This window comes from Madurella fahalii (genome assembly GCF_045866475.1).
Source record: "Madurella fahalii IFM 68171 DNA, scaffold_4, whole genome shotgun sequence".
Lineage (NCBI taxonomy): Eukaryota > Fungi > Ascomycota > Sordariomycetes > Sordariales > Madurella > Madurella fahalii.
The window spans coordinates 1,308,429-1,330,512 of record NW_027263974.1 but is presented as its reverse complement, the minus strand read 5'-3'; the positions used below and the strand labels follow the sequence as shown (position 1 = coordinate 1,330,512).

Below are 22,084 nucleotides of genomic sequence, written 5' to 3'. Positions count from 1 at the left end.
TAGGAGAAGTTGGAAGGTCGTGTTTTGCTAAGAAAGTGTACCGCTCGCTTATATATACCGCTCGCTTATAAAACACGTTAGCGAACAGAGAGCCATGCGCTCGATGAGAATCCGTTCAAAAGGAGAACCCTCACTCGCAATATCCCAAATACAACGTGGGAACGATATACAAGTGAGGATCCGTACCGGAGTTCATGCCCAATCGATAATCACAAAACATCGGCCGGACGGCCACATCATGGCCGAACCAAATCAATTCTGGGAAAGGAAGAACCCTTCAACGTACTACCACTCATAAGCTGCGGCATCCTGCTTAGGAGGAGCCATTACTGCACTCTTAACTGACTTGACATCCCGTTAGTCAGACTCGCACAGTGCCATCTTCGACGGACCGCGCCTGAAGAGCATCTGAGAGCGACACGCATCTTCATGTATGCGGGATGAACATGAGACATTCGGCGCAACGCATTTGCTTTCACTGGGCTTAAGACTTAACGGAGTAGCTGCTCACTTCAGCCTAGACAAATATCTTGAGCCCTTATTCAAGGGTACGAATGTCCGATCTAAGAATGGTGTGTGACTCAGAGATAGCCGGCGTTAAGCCATGTGTTGATTGGGTCGGAATAAACGTCTGGATTGGCGCTTATAACAGCCAGTACACCACCCTAAAATCGACACCACGAATTTCCCTTTCCTTCTTCGGAACTGAGCAGTTGCCACCGTAGGCTGAGCCAGACTGAGCCAGACTGAGCGAGGGGGTCACTGTTCTGGACTGCCTCGGCTATAGTTGCCACGGTCTAAAATGGCCGTGGAGTTGCAAGGACCCAGTTTTAGGTCCTTCGCATCAACACCACCACCACCATTACCTCCTCCACCACCTAGCCGCGCTTTCCTTCATTCAAACGAAAGAGGAAAAAACCTGCCAATTTAACAATGTCTCTGATCCCGTTGCTCCCAGATTGAATTGTCCCATTTTCTCAAACAAACAACCTATCATTGCAGACACGTCTTTTACAGCAATAATAACCAGATAGTGCGGCATAGATCATCACGGTTCTGTGCGGCGTGAGGCACCAATGCCTAACCAATCGCTGGGCCAGCAGTGGAACAACCCACAAGCTCTTGAGGACCCAAAGACCCAGCAGTCTAGCGTGTTGACAGTTTGAACATAGGTTGCATGCAAGTGTCGGCTGAGTGATCACTACAAGTTGTTCCGCAGAAGAGCTTCGTAGAAGATTGCAGATAATAAACACGATATTTGGCTTGGGTAAGGAACTGTTGCATGTAAAAGGACCTGTCAAGAAAAAGGGGAACCCCAGGCATCTTGCAGCCTACTGCCACTGCGCTAGTCAGACTGAGCCACAACGAAGACGTGGTCTTGCTTATGCACTCAGGATTATAAGGAAAGATCTTTGGCTTCGCTAGAGATCTAGAGGAGGAAGAATACAACCACTTTTCACCCCTTTCACAAAAGTGCACACACTGCAACAGTTATTCCATGCCGGGCAAACCAGCCACTATAATAGGTAGCCTAGTTAGCATCGGCGCTCGTCGCTTTCGAGGAGCCATAGCAGAGGGGAGGCCGGTTCGTATCTACGGCGCCGGAAAGAAGTAAAAGTTAGAAATAGAGCGTTGAGGCGGGGGGGGGGGGGGGGGGGGGAGCCTAGACTACACAGCCGAGTGGCCTAATTTTTGTACCTCGATTAAAGCTGCCATCCGGAGATCCCGGTGCATTCCTCGATTTTTAAGGTTATGCTAACCATACCATCCATACAGGGTGCGGCAGCGTCAGCGGTAATGTTAGTCGCTAAATAGGATTCTGCCAGCTTATATTTGAAGTTAGTAAAGTGGAGTATAGAAACAGACGGAGATGGGTATGTCCTTTGATTCCAGCCCATTCTTTATTTTGAAGCTTTGAGGATCTCATTGCCCTCTCGAAGGCTAATTCCCGCTCCGCAAATTAGCAGGTGCTTCGATTTATAAAAGGTCGCTGTCCAATACCTTCTCATAGGAGGAAGATTAAACGGCTATAAGCAGCCGGCTACTCGTTAATATATAAGCACCTTCAGCATCAATGTATTAAGAATTCAGCCAAATCAGAGGCTCCAAGTCCCTCCCTCTATTTTGGGGCTTTTATTTTTATTTATATCCATCCTCTGAGTCGGTCTTAAAGTCTTGACAATGACCGACGGATAAGAAGATGGGAGGTGTGCGCGATCTATGCATGTTACCGGGCTGGTGCAGTTGGTGGAATTAAGGTATCACAATCTCCACAGGATGATACTAAAATACAGGAGATCCCGGTCGCCAGAAGGTGTGGTTTTTACGGGGTCAAAACGCTCGAACAAGTCACAGAAACCACAAAATTTTGCGGATGTCAAGAGCGGTGCTAAGGCACGTCGAGAGGATCTAATCCCACCGGATGATGATGCTTCGCGATCGATAAGGGAACACTTGCCCCGGAGGGCGGTGTAGACAGTCTGCCAACCGACGCTGTCTTTTCCAGGCCGAGAATAGCCATCTCGGACTCGGCCCTGCTTGCGCTAGAGCCCGGCTTCCGCAAGGATAAGACGGTGTATGGGGTAAGAAGGAAGATAAGCCCCAAGGGCACAGGCCAAGTTAGGAAGTTGGATCCATCGGAAGTTCGTAGGATGTATCAAATATGAAGCACTGCGCTGAAATTATTGTCCCAGAACGAAAGAGAGATTTTAACAAAGAGGGCGGGACTGTTGGTAACCATGAAGATAAGCTTTCATCCCATTCCCCTCCCCCTCCCCCGGTATACTGCGATAGATTACCCGCACCAGAAGCATTCCATCCCTTTCCAGATCACCCACAATGTCGAAAATTTGGCCAGGCATTTCCGCACGAGGCTTGTATGTTCCTGTGTCCAGGGGGTGTGTTGCTGCCCCTGACATCTTTATAGATCAGAAAAGATTCTAGACTGATTAGGTCAGCCTCAGCTGATATTCAGGAATAATGGAATCGCGATATCGCTTACCCTGCGATTTCACCTAAATGTAAAACATGCTGTCCCTCAGTCTCGGATGAATTTTTACTTCTTCATTTCTCACAGCAGTCTCTTCCGTACTGCTAGCTATCGAAGGCGATGCTGAGACAAGGGAAGGGTCGAACACCCGGCTCAGATAACACCTCGCTCGCTTGCACAGAATAGTTGCGTAGTATGCAGGCGTGCAAATGCTCACGGCCTTCGTAGCGCGCCCATAGATGTAGCACATGCTTTGGGTTAGATCCTGAAGCCGATCGGCAACCGCCCGGAATGGTGGCGTGCCCGCCTTGCAATGAGCAAGGAAGATCTCGTCCAGCACTACAACGTAGCGTGCTGGTCGTGCAGTGCCATGGATGGCTGCGTGCGACTGGAGGAAGAATTCCCAGCTGCGGGGGTCCGTTACCCCTCGGTCAACGACGGTCCCCGGTTTGGGGTTCGACGACGGATCCGCGTCGGCCGCTTGCGTGGGATAGAAGCGAGTGTGATGGCGTTTGCCGACGATAATAACTGTCAAACGCGGGATGCCTCTCCTCTGATCCACTACCGGGTACATTTCTTCGCAGGCGTTACGAAGGAGCGGTAGCTCTTCATCGATGACCGTCTGATACTGACCTTCCGAGACCCCGTCGCGATATACGAGGATGTTCTCCGGCAATGCTTGGTGCTTCCCTGCATCTTTCCACAGTCGAAGCCGTGATTTAAGCATGTCCGTCAAGTCCGACACCATCTCCTGGCGCGCCGCCTGGGCCCGTAGCACACCAGGCCACTGTCCGAGTGATTTGTCAATACTTGCCACCATTCCGGCAATGCTTGGTGCATCACGGCTCGAGGCGGGAGACGGGTGGGTGACGTCGATCCCCACGACCATGGTGTTGTCCTCGCTGATAATGCCGAGTCGAGCACTGTCAACTAGCTGGTTGTTCCCACCGAGCTTCAAGTTGAGCTTCAACGCGATGTTGGCAAAATACTGGTCTTGGCCCGTTTTGAGCTTGTGACCAATCACGCAGACGGTATGGATGCCGAACTCCTTGTCGCAACAGCGCTTGATCCGATCATATATCCGAGTATTGTGTTCTGGCAGTATGATGAGAAGAAGGTCGAGTTTTTTTGCTGCCGCTTGAAGACGTTGATCCAGCTGCGCGTCATCCGGGCCTTTCAGAGCCAGTCGTTGTCCGCGAAGAGGGAGCTGGACTGTGATTCCGGTTGCGGATAATGCGCCTCCAAACCGCTGAATGATGTCGTTGACCTGACTCTCCTGGTCAAATGCGTCGCGGTGGCCCGGCAGCGATACCATTAAATACGACCACCTCTCCAAGCTCCCGGCAGCGTTGAACTTCACGTCGACCATGTTCCAGGCACCAGAACGCATTTGGGCTTGTTTGCCCTGATTATAAATAACCCTGGGCGCCGGCAAAACGCGCCCGGTAACAGTGATCAAGCGCGGCGAGACGGAGAGACCAAATTCACCCTATGAATATCAGCACTGTATTGTGTGGTGTAAAAAATAAAAAGGGGGGGGGGGGGGGGAGGGGATAGAACGTATTACCAGCAGAGTGTTTGTCTGTGAATCGAGTCCTACTGTTCTTAATCCATCACGAATGATAGAGGTCGCATTCTCACACGGCTTGCGTGTGGCGAATCGCAACATCTTCTGTGTCTGAGCATGGTCGAGTTTTGATGTCGCCTTTTGTCCCGCGAAGACGAAGCAGAACTCGGGTGGGAGGTATGTCGGCATCTCCCTGGTTCCAATATTAACCACCGGGATATCGGTATTGGCAATCGGCAGGCCGTACGCTGGATGTGTATATATATTAGGCGTTGCTGGTTCAGTGTTGGGTTGGCCACTGCTTACTCTCCCAGAAGTAATCGTAGACGCTGACATATCTCCCGCTTGTGGAAGGAGTAGGATCGTCCCTCAGCCCGCTCGCCCCGGATGCCTTCTTCTCTCTCTTTTCTTGGCCAACCTTGTCGGTCCTTGACGAGCCTGTTCGAGCTGGGCTTCCTAGCCAGAACTCCACATGCATCGGGCCTGCACCGAACTGCCTCACCCTCGGTGGATGATCAAGTTCCTTGCCATCATTGGTGGTAGCAAGCCCGAGAACAGTCCTTGCTCTATGTATAACCTCGCCTGTTTTGTTCCTTCTTTCCGGGAGGTGAGTGGTTTTGACCCTGAGCCTCTTGAGAAAGGCGTCGATACCGGACTTGTTTCTTAGCTTGGCATCAAAGCGGAGGATCAGTTCGCTTAGCGAGCCCTCCTGGTAGAAAGCAGCGTTGCTGACGTTGACGTTGACCAACACGCGGCAGCATGCCACCCTTACACTGGCAAAGAAGCCGCGGATGGCAGTCAGCCCGGCGCCGAGGTCCGTCGTGGCTGAACTCTGGTCCAGCGAGAAGGTCTTGCTCGAGTTAATTGTAATCAAGTTGCCAGTCGACTTGGAATAATGGTTCAAGAAGATATTGAGTGCCTGCATCATGGGGAGTTTGTCGTCGTAATGGGCCCTTAGGTCAGTCGACGTCAGGTACTCGGTTAGCTCCGCGGCTGACAGGGTAGCAGTATAGCGGAGCCGCACATCATACTCCCTGGCGTCCTTTTTCGGCTCATCGTGGCCCTCTTCTCGATAGGGAAACGTAATGCTTAAGTCATCCTCCACAAATCTCCGTCGCGAAAGTAGAGTCGACCTGAAATCCGACACGACGTCATGCCGGAATGCTCCGAGTTCCGGCGCTTGCAGCAGCAGTCGGATAACCTGGGTAAGTTTCCTGCCAAATACGGAGGGCGACACAGAAATGTCATATCGGTGCAGCCTCAAGTCCGGCGATACAGCCATTTCGACGTAATTGGCCCACAGCACGATTGGTGTCCCTGCGGTACCGTATCCTGGCCGGCGCGGAAAGACGTGCTCCAAAAGGAGCTCACGCGCATGCGGTGCATCCTTGCCAGCCTGGAGAGTGTTCTCGGATCTGACCACCGCCTCGTCAGGAGGAGGTACTCTTCCGTCCTGCTGGCTATCCCGAATCTTAATACGATGTGTGCACATCATGGCAAGTGTCAGGTAATATTCACTCACGAGAATACCTTGGCGCCGTTGGCTCTGCCATGTCCGCCTCGCCGGCCGCTGCCAGGGAAGACACGATTCCTGGACATTTTTATTTTTTTTTTTTTTGTGGGGGGGGGGGGGGGGGGGGTGAACAGAACAAAGATATTTGGGCAATGGAGGCCGCACGAAAAATGGATTTATTCGGGGTCAAAGATGTGCGCAGTTGGTGTGCGAGTCGTGGGCTTTAAAATCTAAGCCACACATCATGCCGGGTTGGTCGCATGCTTTGACAGATAGTTTGGGAAAGTGGAAAAGTGACTGACCGAACTGCAATTGGCCCGACCTGAATTTCTGCCTAGAAACTAGCCCTTGTTAGACGGTGGTTTGGCTGCCTTTGGAGGCCTTGGCGGCCTCTCCTCCCCTCCTGCTCAATCCCTGCGCTGTGCATATTCAGACAAGCAAGCTCACCGCCTTTCACTTGCAGCTGATTCCACCATTTTGCTCCCCTTGACTTTCTATTACGCTACAGCGCAAAATATGTCCTTGTTGAAATAGACTCCTCATCCCTATCCCGCAATTCGGGAACCCACTATAGAGCACGAACCGACAAGCGCCTGTACTTCAACACTGCTACCATTTTGCAACGCCCACACAGAGAGCACTGCGAAGCCCGTTGCATCATGCGTCTTCTCGAGACAGTCACACTACGTCTCGTCGAATTTGGAGGCGGCGATATCCCACCATACGCTATCCTTTCGCACACGTGGGGAGAAGAAGAGGTCACATTTCAACACATTAGCGGAAGCGATGATGTGGTGTCCTTGGGATATGAAAAGATCAAAAAGACGTGCGCTGTTGCTGCAGAAAACGGGTTCGAGTATGTTTGGATCGACACATGCTGCATCGACAAGGCGAGCAGTGCAGAGCTTTCCGAAGCAATCAACAGCATGTATCACTGGTACCACGAAGCCGATGTCTGCTATGCTTACCTTGCCGACGTGTCGTCGATAGACGATTTCCCGCAGGGCAGGTGGTTTCGCAGAGGATGGACCCTTCAAGAGCTCATCGCCCCGTTAGACGTCGTATTTCTTGACCATCAGTGGCGAGAAATAGGTACCAAGTCAAGTCTGCGACAGCAAGTCAGCGAGATCACAGGCATACCCGTTCGTTTCCTCCTGGGAGGTGATCTAGACGAGGCTAGCGTCGCACAGAGAATGTCATGGGCTTCCAAGAGGGAGACAACAAGGGTTGAAGACCTCGCCTATTGCTTGATGGGCATTTTCAACATTCACATGCCGCTGCTCTATGGAGAAGGGGAAAGGTCTTTCATCAGGCTTCAAGAAGAGATCATGAGGTTCGCCGACGATTACAGCCTCTTCGCGTGGAAATCGCTCGAAAGTCGCGGTGGCGGCCTTCTAGCAACTTCTCCGGCCGCATTCGTCAACTCTGGCAACATCGTCTTTAAGCCTTCAGGTATTTCCAGAGAGGCTCTAACTGTTAACAACCAGGGCATCCACTTGGAGCTTCGATGTACAGACCAAGGTCACCAAGGCTTGCATCTTGCTATTCTTCCGGACGTACAATGCGAAAGCACTAGCCGGAAAATTGCACTCTACATCAGAGCAAAATCTCAGGCAAAGGACTATTTCGAAAGGGAGCGGAGCGACAGCCTCGAGTTCCTAGATCTAACGGAGCGTTCTTGGTCAAACACTTCTGCAAAACGTATCTGTGTGCGGAACGACCGCCTTACACGGAATGGGAAGCAGAGAAATAACCCAGAGAGGTGTGAAGTGAAGCTAGTGGGGATGTATAATGACATCACCCAGCACCAGGTCCATCTCCAGTCGATCTGGACTCCGTCGTCGGACGGCGTACTACTCTCGACCGCAATCCCGACCTCTGACGGTATATTCGGCGGATTGCTGGTCGTTTGCAAAGACGGAACCTGGTTTCAAGTACGATTAGAAAGCAAGAGACAGCGTCTGTCAGTCAGCATTGAGACCGAGCTTGTTCCGTCCTTGGAGCGATCCCAGGGTCCCACTGTCCACCACGCATCAGAATTCGAGCCAGATCGGATTACGAAGCCATTTGCTGCCGGGAGGCGCATTGTCCTAGCAATCAAGAGACAGCTACGATTTGTAAATGGGCAGCACTACCGTGTGGCTTTAGTGGAGATCCAATGCACATCATCGGAGGCACAAATTGTCGGCGCAGATGAGCTTGATCATATTGCGCTGCTGGAGAAAACGATTGAAGATCCCAACGCCCTGCTGTCGTACGCCGCCAGTCAAGGACTTGAGACCATGGCGAGGGAATTGCTGACTCATACTGAGGTCGCCGCGGAGCTGAGGGATGAGGACAGAATGATGTCGCTATCTCTAGCGGCAAAGAGGGGCCACGAAGGGATTGTCAAGCTACTCTTATTGGCATATGGTGACGATGCACTTGGCATGACGGATACGAACCAACAAACACCGTTATCTTTAGCGGCTGCAGCAGGCCATCTCACGGTTGTTAAGCTCCTATTGGCATACGAGAATGTTCGTGTCAATACAAAGGATAAAGATGGGCGGACGCCCCTTTGTCTGGCGGCGGCGGAAGGCCATGAAGCGATCGTCCAACTTTTGTTGTCGCATGGAGATGATGCCGGGGCCGATATTACGGACATAACCGGGAAGTCACCACTGCTATTAGCGTCGGCTAGAGGACACGAGGCTGTCGTCAAGCTCTTACTTGTGAGAGATGGCGTCAATGCAAACGCAAAAGACCGGGATGGGCAGACGCCATTGATAGCAGCGGCGGCAGGGGGGCATGGGGAGGTTGTGGAGTTTTTATTAGCGCGAAAAGAAATTCAGGCCGAGATGGAAAAGGGTTGCCAGCTATCGCGTTCCCTGGAAGCGGCAACAGCAAACGGACACTCAGCTGTTGTCAAACTACTACAAGCACACACCAGCGTCAGAGCCGCTTCGCCAGATAAGGAAGCATGGACATCACTATGCCTCGCGGCAGCAGGAGGGCATGAGGAGGTCGTCGAGCTTTTATTGGCACAGGGAGTCAAGGCCAACGCGTCAGGCGAAACTGGGCAGACACCACTGCTGCTGGCCGCAGCTGGAGGACATGAAGCCGCCGCTCAACTCTTGCTATCTCAGGATAACGTCGACATAAACGCAAAAGACCAGGATGGACGGACGCCATTACTAGCAGCGGCGGCAGGAGGATATGATGCGGTCGTCAAGCTGCTTTTAGCGTGCGGGCATATCAAAGCCGACCTGAGCGACCATCTCGGAATGACGCCACTAAGCATCGCAGCAACCGGAGGGTACGGGGCGATTGTCCGACTGCTACTAGCACGCGGGGATGTCAAGAGAAACTCGATGGATAATGCTCAACAAACCCCTCTTTGGAAGGCAGCAGATCGAGGACATGAAGCCATTGTTAGGCTTTTGCTGGAGCAGCGGAGCACCGAAGCGGATTCGGCGGATTCGGCAGATTCTCTAGGTCGGACACCACTGAATGCAGCGGCAGCAGGGGGGCACGAGGGTGTTGTCAGACTATTGTTGCAACACAATGTCAAAGTCAATTCGGCGGATAAGCGCAAACATTCACCTCTTTGGAGCGCGGCAGCGGCAGGACATAAGCCCGTTGTTAAGCTACTGCTATCTTGCGGAGATATCAAGGCCGACCAGAAGGATGAGAAGGGACAAACGCCACTCTGCATAGCAGCAGCGAAGGGACACGACATCATAGCTAACCAACTATTGGCAAGGAAAGATGTCGACCCTGATTCGAAAGACAAGTCTATGCGAACAGCGCTTTTCTTGGCAGCGGACGGAGGATTTGCACCAATAGTAAAGAGACTACTGGACTGCGACAATGTCAATATCAACTGCAGGGATCGACATAGGCTGACACCATTGCATGCAGCAGCGGCTGGGGGCCACAGCCGGGCCATGGAAATGCTATTGAGCTGCGACCGCATTGAAGCAAACCTACTGGATCGGAAGAAACAATCACCACTACACATGGCGGCAAAAAATGGGCACCGAGATGCCGTCGAGTTGCTTTTAAAACATGATGGCACAGCAACCAACCTTAGGGACGAGGACGGGAAAACACCACTATTGTTAGCAGCAGCCGGGGGGTACGAAGGAGTGGTCAGGTTGTTAATAGCCCATGGTCATGTGAAAGCAGACATCAAGGATAACGACGAACAGACGCCGCTGCTGGTAACGGCGACAGGAGGACACGTGGCAGTCGTTAAGCTGTTGCTAAAGTATAGCACCAAGGCCGACATGAAAACCAAGGATGGGCGGACACCTTTGCATTTAGCAGCAGGAGGAGGACACGAAGCACTTGTCGAGTTCCTACTCGGCCAACATATTTTCAAGGTCACTACAAAAGACAACGAAGGCCAGACACCGCTGCTATTAGCAGCGGCCGGGGGCCACACTGCCATTGTCGAGCTCCTCCTCGCACAACCGAACGTCGAAGCCGACTTGACGGACACAAAGAAGCAATCTCCCCTTTGGAAAGCCGCAGCTGGCGGGCACAAAATGGTTGTCAGATTGCTGCTAGCGCGTCAAGATGTTCAGGCGGATTCGGCAGATAATCTAAACCAGACACCATTAAGCATAGCGGCGGCTAAGGGACATGCAGAGGTTGTGGAATTGCTTCTACGGCGCGACAATGTCGACCCAAATCACAAAGACTTCTCCGGCCAGACCCCACTAGGCAAGGCAATAGAAGCAGGGCACGAAGCAGTAGTCAAGTTACTATTACCAGATGGAACTGAAAGGGTGAAGAATAAGCGTCATGGCGCAAGACGACCAAGGGGACCCCGTGGATGATTGAAGGGGGAATGCACCGTAGATACCGTAATTGGGACTATCAAGTAGTCAATTCACTATCTGGATTTGGTGTAAAGAGTGAAGATGATGATGGAGAGAAAGCAACCACCAACGCGAGGGCGCGTTGGTGATTAGGTGCGTGCATGCAGGGCTATGGGCCACTGCATTCACTGCACCTCTCCACCGTGCATTCACTCTTCTATCTAATCTATCTTACATGTTGGTAGGTGTTGCCACCCACCAGTGTTCCGGCATCAATGATGGATTTCTTTTGGGGCGTTCTAAACTTTCTTCCAATTTTATGAGACTAAAACCAAGCGAAGCACAACCTGAATCATCGTAATGTTCCCAGAACGTGACAACTATAGCCCAACGCCCAGGTACTTGCACAGTTCTAGTAATGCCTCATGATATAGATATCTGCTGAACACCTCTGATCCCATAACGCCCCTCAATCGTTATTGCAACGGTAGCGCAGTATTGCCTGTTAACTGGCTCCCGAACGTGGTTATTCGAGCTCCAATTCGGGAAAACCGCGAGGGCGACCTCAGTGAGGCGTTGGACAGACCGCTGCCGTATCCCCGAGTCCATCATGTTAATTTTCTTGAAGTAGCGGTATGAGTTTTATTCTTTTTCTTTTTCTTTTTCTTGGAAAATTCTTCTTAGTTTCTTATGAGGAGATACTCCCCTGTCTCGTTTAAAGGATAGATAACTCATTAATGGAGACCGATTTCAACCGATTTAGGTGCCAGCTTGAAGGCATCGTCGGCAATGACGCTGATGAGGAAGTATTGTCAAAAAGATGGCACCAGAAGACACTGGAACCGCAATGGTGGCAAGCGCCACAGGTGCCATGGCCACTACTATGCCAACTGTATACAGCTATAAAACAGAGGTCTCTGACAGAGCCAGAGACTACAGAAGAAGTTCACACGAGCATACAATCATGCAGTTGCAATCCCATAAAATCCAACAATTCCAGAGTGCAGTGCTTCTAACACATACTGGTAGGTTATATACTGGTATACTCTGGGCTAGTATATCACGTACTAGTATATTCTAAGTACTAATATATTTTGTACTGTGTTATATCATGTACTAGTATATTAAATACTGTCTCAGTTATGGAGCCAGGATGCTACGTACTATGCTACGAATTATACTAAGATGTCATGTAATATCCCACACCATGTACTACTATATGCCTGGTCCCGAATTTGGGCCGTAATTTCCCAGCTCGCCATAATTTGGGACCCATCTTTCATAACCACATAAAATACTGCACTTTATTCCTTCCTGGAGCTCATTGTGCAACGTTTTACTCCAATCTCTTGGCCAACCAGAAAGGATGCATACCAAACAGAAATAACCATCTAGATTCTAATAATCCTTCAGATAGCTGTTACAATCCTAACACCAGCGGATCCACACGTTGGGTACAGTGGACCCAGGTGAACCTTGGTGGTCTGAAGGGTGTGAAGTGGTTGGTCGGTTGATGACGGCAGGCGCAAAGGGTAAAGACTCAGGGTAGTGCTTGGCATGAAATTCGCAATAGGATTGCTCTTGCAATTTACAAGATGGTTATCCCAAACAATGAATTGCTTTACTTGAAAACTGACTCTTCAAGACAGGCGCGCTTAAGGCTCCTATATAGAAGTAATAATTGACATGTACCTTCGTACCTCCGGAGCCCTGGACCGAGTCGCGGGTCCAAGCCCCCGGGTCCCCTGAGCCGGGTCCATCCTCATTGGCCTATGGCTGGTGCTGGCCCAGTGCGTGCCACTATCTGCGGCTCGCTCCCCGCACCTTACTGGTCAAGACCTGCAGGTTGTGACACAATCCCACAAAGGTACCTTATAAACATAAACATTGCTAATATCAATAACTAGTGATAAATACAAGCATTCTAAACGGAAAAAGGTATAAATTGTCCATAAAGTTTTAAGTAATGGCTATTACTGCGGATTTAAATGTTCCAGTTCTAGGCCCTGCTTACACGGAGACCATTTTTGGGCTCTTCGGTTAAAACTGCCCCCTCTCAACAAGGCTGTACTGCTCAATAGGCAGATATTAGCCGGAGCTGAGCCGGGACTGATCTGGACTAATCAAAGCTGGAGAGGGACCACGTGACTATAAGAATGAGTGGTCGTCGATTTTAGGGTGGTATAACATATTTATTCATTTTTATACGCCGCTATACGCTCACCTAGGGTGTGCCGGTCCTTCCGGTGAAACGGGAGATAGCCAAACCCGGTGGATGCAGAGCAGAACGTTGTAGGAACTAACTAGACGCCATAAAGAAGAGCCCGGCCGGTTTTCCCAATGGGCAGGGTATTTTTGGAGCATCGGGCCAGCTGTATCGTCAGTGTATCCGCAATCAAAGGGCGGGAGTTCAATAGAATATGTAGGACAAGCGGCTCCGAATTAGTATGGAAATTTGGCTAATGTCGGGGAAGGCCCTCTTTGAATCCATTCTCGAATACGTATGCAATAAGCCAAAGCTTCCGAATTGCACAAGAGCCCTAAATTCGCTCACTTCCCGAACCCGGAAAAAGGAGGACATGGATGAAATCCCTCGTTATCGTCCCTCTTCTAGCTCTGATTAGGCGGGATCTGAAGAAGGCATGAGGTAGGGTACTTATTCAGCAGCAGTACAGTCCCCACCTTACTAACAGCAGAAGCCCCAAGTCATCCACACTACGCATAGTTTGAAACAGATGATTCCAAAGCCTTTTAGATAGTGGTGGTTTGATGTGGAGCTTACTTCATATTCGGCTATCTTACCGACACAACGGGGGCGGCCAGTTAGACAACAGAGATATGGCCGCTGAAACTGGAATCATTGTTAAACCTTTCCTAGCAATGTAAGCTAGCTTACTAAAGATTAAACACTAGTATGTATCCGGAAGACATACCGAAAATCTTACATCTGCTGGAACAAATGATCCGGGATGATCTTTACTAAGCGTCTTAAGTTGGAGATTGCCGCCATTCGTCAAAGTATACTGAGCGGCAACACGTCAAACGTGTAATAACAGAGACAATGATTTCGTAGAACAATCAATTCATGGCTAGTTACACCTATTTATCTACCAGGGCTGGGATGGTCTTTAGGGTTAGTACTCGCCAAAGTGAAAGGATATACGCCGCTTGGTCGAGCAGTGTAAGCCTGAGCTATAATTCGTCGGCTTCATGAGCCTGTACCTTCGGCATGGCCGCTGATGTACTTGAGGACTGTGGTGTAGTGTACATGAGCCCCGCAATCATAACCTTGTCAGTAAGAGCTTGGTTAGCTCTAGCATCATCTGGGAAGGCACACCCATTCCTCGCCTGGTAATGTCATCCTCGCAGGAAGTGCCATCAGGATGTCTCCGTCAAACGTACCTAGTTGGTGGGCGAGAATGGACTGTGAAATGGTATAAATAGATAGACGTAGCCCGTCGCTTCTCTCATCTTCATACCATTCCTCAGACCATCAAGTTCACGTCCTGATCTTTGGCATCCAAAATGGAATTCCAGTACTCTTCCGTCCTAGAATTGCCTGCGTCCGAAACACAGGGATTGAACCAAGGCATCCCAATCCGTGTCCACAGAAACCGAGACCTGGAAGACTACGGCGCCATCAGAGCCCAGGAAGATTGGAGCAGGTCCGTGGAGCCTTTGGGCTTCTACAAAGGCGGACTAGCCTCTCGCCTCGGTTTCATCTCGGCCGTCGTTCCGGAGTGTCTACCAGACCGCCTAGAATATGTGTCCTACGTCAACGAGTTCGAGTTCATCTACGATGACATGGTGGACAAGCTAAATGATGCTGATGTGAGTATCTATCCTGCCTCTTTGGGATTTTAGTCACTGGTGGCTGACATGCGGTTGGGAGGCCTCGGTCGAGGGCGACGCCAGGCTTGAAGTGTTCAAGATGTGGACCGCGGAGGGCTCGATGCCGAGTTATACGTCCGCCAAAATGGAACTTCAAGCAAAGTTGATCCGAGACGCTTTAGCCATCGACCGTGAGGCTGCTATGTGGACGGTTAAGATCTGGGCCGACTACGTTGAGAAGGGGGCAGGTCGAAAAAATCACAGCGGCTTCAAGACGCTTGATGACTATATCGAGTACAGATACCATGACATTGGTACCATGTAAGAGTTCAATTTCGCATAGCCACTCGGCAATATAGGAATGCCCGCTGATAATTTCCAGGTTGATGACCTTTGAGATCGCCTTCGGCATGGGACTCGTTATCCCCGAGCACGAACACCCCATCCTACTCGATCTCGCACGCCCGGCATGGATTTCCATTGCGCTCACAAATGACCTGTTTTCCTGGGGCAAGGAGTGCCGCTTCGCGGATCAGCAGCGAATTCCCCACGACCAGCTTTTCAGTTCCATACCCATCCTGATGCGCCAGAATTCAGTTGGTGTTGAGGAGGCAAAAGAAAACCTACGAGGAGAGATTCGTAAGTACGTGACACGGTACGTCAAGGTGGTCGAGGAGAACAAGGACAGAACCGACTTCTCACCTGATCTGTGCCGCTACCTCGAGGCACTCATGTACGGCATCAGTGGAAATCTCGCCTACAGCATCGACTGCCCACGGTACAATTTGGAAAGGACTTACAGCACTCGCCAGCTGGAGTGGATGACCAATGGCGTCCCAGCAGTACTCCCACGAGAGGATTCTGGGGAAACGAACGATGCATGCGCCTGAGATGCGGTACGCCTTCGTAGCTATGTGACTCAAGTTAGAGTCTCATAGTGCCCCGTCAACCTAGGATACTAGCATTGGAAATAGAACTGTTCTTCTACATTCATTATCCGGTCATTACACATAACTCATGTTATAATTCAAAGCCAGAGGGTAGAGTCGTGTTAGAATTGGCTATGGGATTTATTGGTCCCTACTTGCAATCCTGAGCCTTTCGGCAGTTGTGGAACTTTCCTTTGCCGTTATGCTCCCACCGCCGGGCGAAGACCATCAAGAGTACCCCTCTACTTTTAGGCCCCCAGTGACTGGGGGGCAGTGGCTACATTTTAAACACTTAATGCGAAGATTCCAAAATGGCGCAGACATTTCCTGGTAGGCGCTTCCGTTAGCAGTTTGCTACATCTACACCCCTAATTGTCTATGTGTGATGGGTGGTGGCTCCGGCAGTTACTGGGCCGCCGAGGATGTTGTGGTTACTCTACTCCACCCATGCTGGCTTATGTGATGCTACTATTCGGCCTCCCGGCCTTTGGCTTCATTGGGCAGTTTCTCGACGTTAGCCGCGACTTAGCTATCTGCACAGCTACTTTCCAGAGCATTGGCGATATCATCTTTCTCATCTTTCTCCGGTATTCTCCTGAATCTGGGTGCTTGACTGCTGCGTCCTTGCAATTATTGCTCTCGGCCGCGACATCCCTGCGAATCCCTTCAATAGCGTTGACGTGAGCTTGTCGTTACAGTTTCGCATCAATGATTCCGCTGGCTCCGTTCCTTGGCCGCCCCTGTTTCAAAACGTCAACTCAGAGGGTTAGGACAACGTCACTCATAGGCTCTGAGTGAAGCGTTTGTTAAAATTTGAGAAGGTACCTCGTTTCCGACATCTACTCAAACACGTGGTAATATGTCAGTGAAACTGAGGCCAGGGTGTCGACGGATTCCTCGGACTGGACGGAAGGTACTCTTTACATAAACGTACTGTTTGCAGTGGCTCTCTGGGGGCGGGACGCTACGTGTACTGCTATGAAGTGGGTATCCAGATAAAGAATGGATGAGTGAAATCCGTGGTTAGGGTACCTTTACTTCTAGCGTATCTTCGTTAAGAATAATTAACCCTGCATTGGTTGTTTATTGTCCCATCATTGTCCGTGAGATAACTGAATAGGATGAGGTTACCTATCTTAAATGATGGCCTTTCCTTGGCTTATTCTATCAGTGGACACATGTGAGCTTCACTGAGGCATTGACGCCTTGCCTTAGATATCATAAATGATTGTCAGTGGATAAGCAAAGATGGGTACAAGCCTCCGGCACATCACCGGGTCCCTTAGTCATCGTTTCGACGCCCAGTAATCCGACCTGTCCAATGTTACTTTTGCTGCCGGATTCCGGATAGAATCGAAGGTTCTGGTGGTGGCTTCTCCGAAGCAATCTACTTCAGTAACGCCGGTCTTGACAAGACACCATCGAGGTAGACGGACATAACGACGCCGGTATCTCCGCCCGCCCGAAGTGCCAGCTGACTATGGGATGTGGACAAAATGATAAGGTACCTTATATGAGGTAAGCTGAGAGCTACTGACCGGCAACCCCGCGCGATTGTTGATTCGACGATGGCCACAACACCATTGCTGCAATGACGTCGTAATCAACCGTCCCAATTTGCTGGTGAAGCCGTTATCTCCTCATAAGCCGTGTTCGCTTCTCTTTTTAAGTATCGGATGAACCTTGCCATGCTGGCGTCCCTGGATAATTAGCTCTCCATTCGATCCTGCAAACCTACCTGCCCTACCTTGGTACTCGGCATTCACATTTCCTCACTAATTAAAACCCGTAATTGCAGCACTCTAAGGGGCCACAAGAAAAGAAAGAAGAAAAAAAAAAAGAAAAGAAGAAAAACGACAAGGCCACTATGAAATTCCCCGCCGAGCCCCCTAAAATCCTCCTGACTGGTGCAACCGGCTACATAGGCGGCACGATCCTCAGCACCCTCCTCTCACCCCCGTCCCTCCCCACTCCCTTCCCGATAACCTGCCTCCTCCGCGGCCCCGCCCGCGCAGCGACGCTCACGGCCGCGTACGGGGCGCGCATCCAACCGGCGCTGCACGCCGACCTCGACGACCTGGCCACCACCACGGCGCTCGCCGCGCAGCACGACGTGATCATCCACACCACCGTCGGCTACCACCCGGCGTCGGCAGCGGCGCTAGTCCGCGGGCTGGCGCAGCGGCGGGCCGCGACGGGGCGCGACGTGTGGATGGTGCACACGAGCGGCACGTCCAACCTCGCGGACCGGCCGTTCTCCGTCGCCGGCGGGCGCGGGGTGGTGCGGCGCGAGTTCGATGACGCGCGCGACGACGTCTACGCGCTCGAGAAGGAGCTCGAGCGGGCGGGGCCTTACGCGCAGCGCGAGACGGAGCTCGGCGTCGTGGAGCTCGGTGAGGAGCTCGGCGTCAAGACAGTCGTCGTGATGAGCCCGACCATCTTTGGGATCGGCACGGGCCTGTTCAATCGCCTGAGTATCCAGGTCCCGGCGTACGTCAAGGCGGCGTTGGCCTATGGTCGCGGGGTCGTGGTGGGCGACGGGGAGGGGGTGTGGGATCATGTGCATGTGGAGGATCTGGCTGAGTTGTATAAGTTGTTGGTGGTGGAGATATTGGAGAGAGGAGGTGAGCATCTGCCGACAGGGAGGAAGGGGATCATCTTCAGCACGAACGGCCGGCATACGTGGATGGAGGTTGCGCAGGGGGTGGCGGAGGCGCTGTGCGAGGAGGGGAAGATTGCTGATAAGGCAGTGGAACGTATCGGATTGGCCGAGGGCGCGAAGTTGTTCGGGCAGCATATGGGTGCCGAAGAGGAGCAGCGCGTGGAGCTTGGACTGTCCAGCAATTCGCGAACGGTGTCGAGCGTGGCGCGGAAATTGGGCTGGGCTCCTACGAAGGGGGTGGAATGGTGGCGAAAGGGATTTCGGGAGGATGTAAAGGCGGTTCTGGGTCAGAGAGAATGAATCATAAGTGGATACGTGTTGGGAGTCCTACATTTGCTCTTGACGCTGGTTCCCGTTTTGCGGGACATGACAAGCAGTACAAGTCAAGATACCTGATTATCGTCTATCAATCAACACGAATCGTTACTGGGTAGCTTGGTTACCTATAATCCAGCGCCTATGGATGCCCGACTTCTGAGACGCTGCGAATCGATTCCCAGCTGCGGCTGAGTGTAGCCCAAGAGGGGACGACCTACATGTCGCTCATTGCAAGTGCGTCTCCTGCCGCCATGGACCCGCTATCAATCGCAGCCTGTGCAGTGGGAGTTGACGCGGGTTGCACCAAGATTGCCACAACTCTTTATACTTGGGTATATGATACTATGGCCGTCGATGAGAATGTTCGTGGTTTCTGCGACGAAGCCACTATCTCGGCTCCGTGTATCGTCGTCGCCGAGATCGGCCTCCGATGAGAGCCTTTGAGCCACGATGTGGGATATGCTCGCCGGCATCAGGACCACGCTCGACACGCTCACTCAGCTCCTGGTCGAGGTTCAGAAATCTAGCGGCATGTTTAACCGAAACTTCCTCTGGAAACCAACTAAGTAGATCAGGCTTTCTCTGCCATTAAAGGATATGAGCGTCTATAGGGAGAGGATTCAGTCAGACATTGCTCTCATGAACAGCGCTCTTCAAATGATCAACGTGTACGCCTTTTGCCAGTTTTACTCGCCTTGGGTTCATAATTGCTTTTGGGAAAGTAGTTGCTGATATTGCCGTATACGTTGCGCTCCATTTTCTTGCCCTTGCTCACACCAAGAACTTGCAGCTTAACAATGCCGAATAACGCTGAAAGCGAGCTCTATAGGGCAAGAGAAAGATTCTGGGCACCACCGTACTAGGAAACTCTCGACCTCTATCTGATATACAAGGAACGGCCCTCTGGAGGTTGAGGCCCATTGGAGCTTCCTCCCCGCCGTTTATTGCCCAATTACAGAGACGTATCCATTGGCATGTCTGCATCGGCTTCTTAGAGCTGACCAAGAAAAGATTGCCGTGACGGAAACAAACGCCCACGAAGCTAATCGCCCACCGACTTGTATTAGCCGAGAGGCGAAGCTAACGGCTTCGAGGTTAGATTATCTACCCATGCTGACGGACGGGATACGCACGATCACAATCATCCGCAAAGAAACGGCCCGGCAATGGGGGGGATGGATTCTCCTGCTGGGAGAGGAATGAACTTCTACGACGCCGGACGGTCGACTCACGTGGAGACTCCCTCGCAGCAAATATCCTCGTCTCAATCTTCTCCGTTATTCACGCGGCCGCAGAGACCCATAACATAACTCAAGTCCACCCTTATTTTGGGAGTACATTGCGGTACAGAATAAACAGCGGTGGCATTTGCCTTTGTTACAACAACCAGGTGATGCGGGGCACCATCAATGACTGGCCTGGAACCTACAGCTCCAGACATACTACGGTAGGCTTATGAGAATGCATAAGAAACAGTACCATAACATTTTCTATCATCCAACCTTTCCAGCAAACTCCAGCATATCCCTGGTGCCATGAAGGGTTTCACATGTGCTCACTACCTTATGTAATGTAAAGTATGTTTAAATAACCGGGCTGACTTGGCTTGCGCAACTCGAACATCTCGCTACTTAGGTATTTATAGCCCGGAATCTGGGCCCAAAAAGAACCTCCCACCACCTCTACCCCCAGAAGATAACCCCGGGACCTCGCATCATTTGGCACACCTACTAAGATACACCAATAACTACCACCCCCCAGCCACGCAGCCAAAGGACGCAGCCAAACCGGCACCCAACCCCCGCCACAGCAATGCCCACCGACGATAAGCAGTCCAGCGCCCCTCACCCGGCGCCAAATAAAGAGCAGTCCCACAAGTGCATCTGCAGCGTCTGCAGCTGTCTGGCCATTGTCCGTAGCATTATGACGGTGTGTGACGAGTGCTGGTCAAGGTGCCTGGGGAATCCGCCGCGGTTGACTGCTTGATGGACAAGACCGATTTGCTGAAGATTGAAGGCCAGCCGTGGGTGCTAGAAATATACCCCAGCATCCGCACTGGAGATTTTTTACAGTGAAACACAGCCGAGGACCAACCTGAGGGCGCTACGTAACCTGACGTCTAGACGTTTGATACCGGCCCCGAAGGAGTGGTTGGACGTGATCACTAGGAGTACAGTCCAGTGGTGAGGAGGTAGGAGTAAGCATCTATTTTATGATAGAAAACACATTATTATTTTGAGGTCTCAGCACCATTGGGAGTAAGTGGATATTGAGGCGTCCGCCAGACCCGAAACGTGTACCGTGGTACTGTGTGGTCTTGGTTTCTGCCGCGCCCGGGATGTCCGAACCAGAAGTATATGTCTAATTGTGCCGTCATGCGTATCAATATTGGTGCTCACATGTGGGCAAGGGGTGACGTCTAGTGTATCTTTCAATTGTGCGTCCACAAGCCTGTTAGCGAACAAAGCTTAGGTCGCATGTATGGATGATGATGGCAATGGATAAGATGTTAATGGTAATCAACTGCCGTTCCCGCCAACGGAGATCTAACTTACGCTATCACATAAGGTATCTAGGACCCCCAATGCAGTGCCGTCCTTCCGTGGTAGTCTTCTCCTAGGGTAATCTCCCTCCGGTGACTTGTACCGCAGTAAGCCTGGAATGTGCTGATTAAAATCTGAAATGTTTGCGATTCTTGAGTCTATGACAGCAAGTAACCGTATCGTTCTGCTTTGTCCTCCGGATTGGGATAGATCCGATCCAGCCATGGCTCTCGCTCATCCTTCAGTGGATCGACTTGCTCGAAGGTAATCCCAGTTCGCTAAAACTCAACTATGACCTTTTCCAGCAAAGATTGCCGGGAATTACTGTCTTGCTGCCAGTCCGCATTATAATGCCTCGCGGTCATGCGAACAGATCACAGCTTTGACAGAACCGTAGGAGCTTCTGAGGCCACGATACGCAGGTGGTCTAGGAATGGGACTACTTCCCCGACGTCTCGAAAGTGTACACGCTCGATCGAAGACGGCAGCCAATCCATCAGCCTCCGGCCGCCTGGCGTGGGAGCCATGGGGCAGTTAACAGCAGCTTGTTCGATGGCCAGTTCCTGCAACGCGGTGAAGTCTCAGAGACCCGATTGTGGTAACGTGGCGTGGGTCCCCATCGACTAACCCCCACACCGAAAACTCGGTAAACTTGATCTTCAGAGCGCGTAACGTTTTCTGTACCGGTGCTAAAGCCTCCTGGGGGATGGTATATCGGTTCACCTCCTCATACCTTGGACGGACCTACTGAAGCCGCGGCGAACAAAGCCCCTGCCATCCGGAAGCACGCATGCAATCTCAGGGGTATAGAATCACTAGATTGGCTCCTGGAAGCCCAGTAATACTGGTTTTTCCAGCTGCGCGATGCCTTCCTAGGCAGAAAGCGCTTCGCCAAATGGAGCCCTGATCGCCTGGACCACTACA

The 22,084-nt window shown here is 51.5% G+C and overlaps 4 protein-coding genes across 4 annotated transcripts; 3 read left to right on the top strand and 1 right to left on the bottom strand.

The window, feature by feature from the left end:
* Positions 1–3,014: 3,014 nt before the first annotated feature.
* On the bottom strand, positions 3,015–6,155 carry MFIFM68171_07387 (Rna interference and gene silencing protein (Fragment); the record flags this gene model as incomplete). Its single annotated transcript, XM_071062807.1, has 4 exons — positions 3,015–4,478; positions 4,557–4,804; positions 4,863–6,016; positions 6,079–6,155. The coding sequence occupies 4 exons, from the start codon at positions 6,153–6,155 to the stop codon at positions 3,015–3,017; spliced, it is 2,943 nt and encodes a 980-aa protein (XP_070918908.1).
* Positions 6,156–6,728: 573 nt separating this feature from the next.
* MFIFM68171_07386 (uncharacterized protein) lies at positions 6,729–9,546 on the top strand (the record flags this gene model as incomplete). Its single annotated transcript, XM_071062806.1, has 2 exons — positions 6,729–9,367; positions 9,456–9,546. The coding sequence occupies 2 exons, from the start codon at positions 6,729–6,731 to the stop codon at positions 9,544–9,546; spliced, it is 2,730 nt and encodes a 909-aa protein (XP_070918907.1).
* A 4,856-nt stretch (positions 9,547–14,402) lies between these two features.
* Positions 14,403–15,598, top strand: MFIFM68171_07385 (uncharacterized protein; the record flags this gene model as incomplete). The annotated part of the gene is made up of 3 exons (XM_071062805.1): positions 14,403–14,708; positions 14,770–15,029; positions 15,091–15,598. 3 exons carry the CDS (start codon positions 14,403–14,405, stop codon positions 15,596–15,598), a joined length of 1,074 nt encoding a protein of 357 aa, XP_070918906.1.
* Positions 15,599–17,504: 1,906 nt separating this feature from the next.
* Positions 17,505–18,599, top strand: MFIFM68171_07384 (3beta-hydroxysteroid-dehydrogenase/ decarboxylase; the record flags this gene model as incomplete). Its single annotated transcript, XM_071062804.1, has 1 exon — positions 17,505–18,599. One exon carries the CDS (start codon positions 17,505–17,507, stop codon positions 18,597–18,599), a length of 1,095 nt encoding a protein of 364 aa, XP_070918905.1.
* Between the last annotated feature and the right edge of the window lie 3,485 nt (positions 18,600–22,084).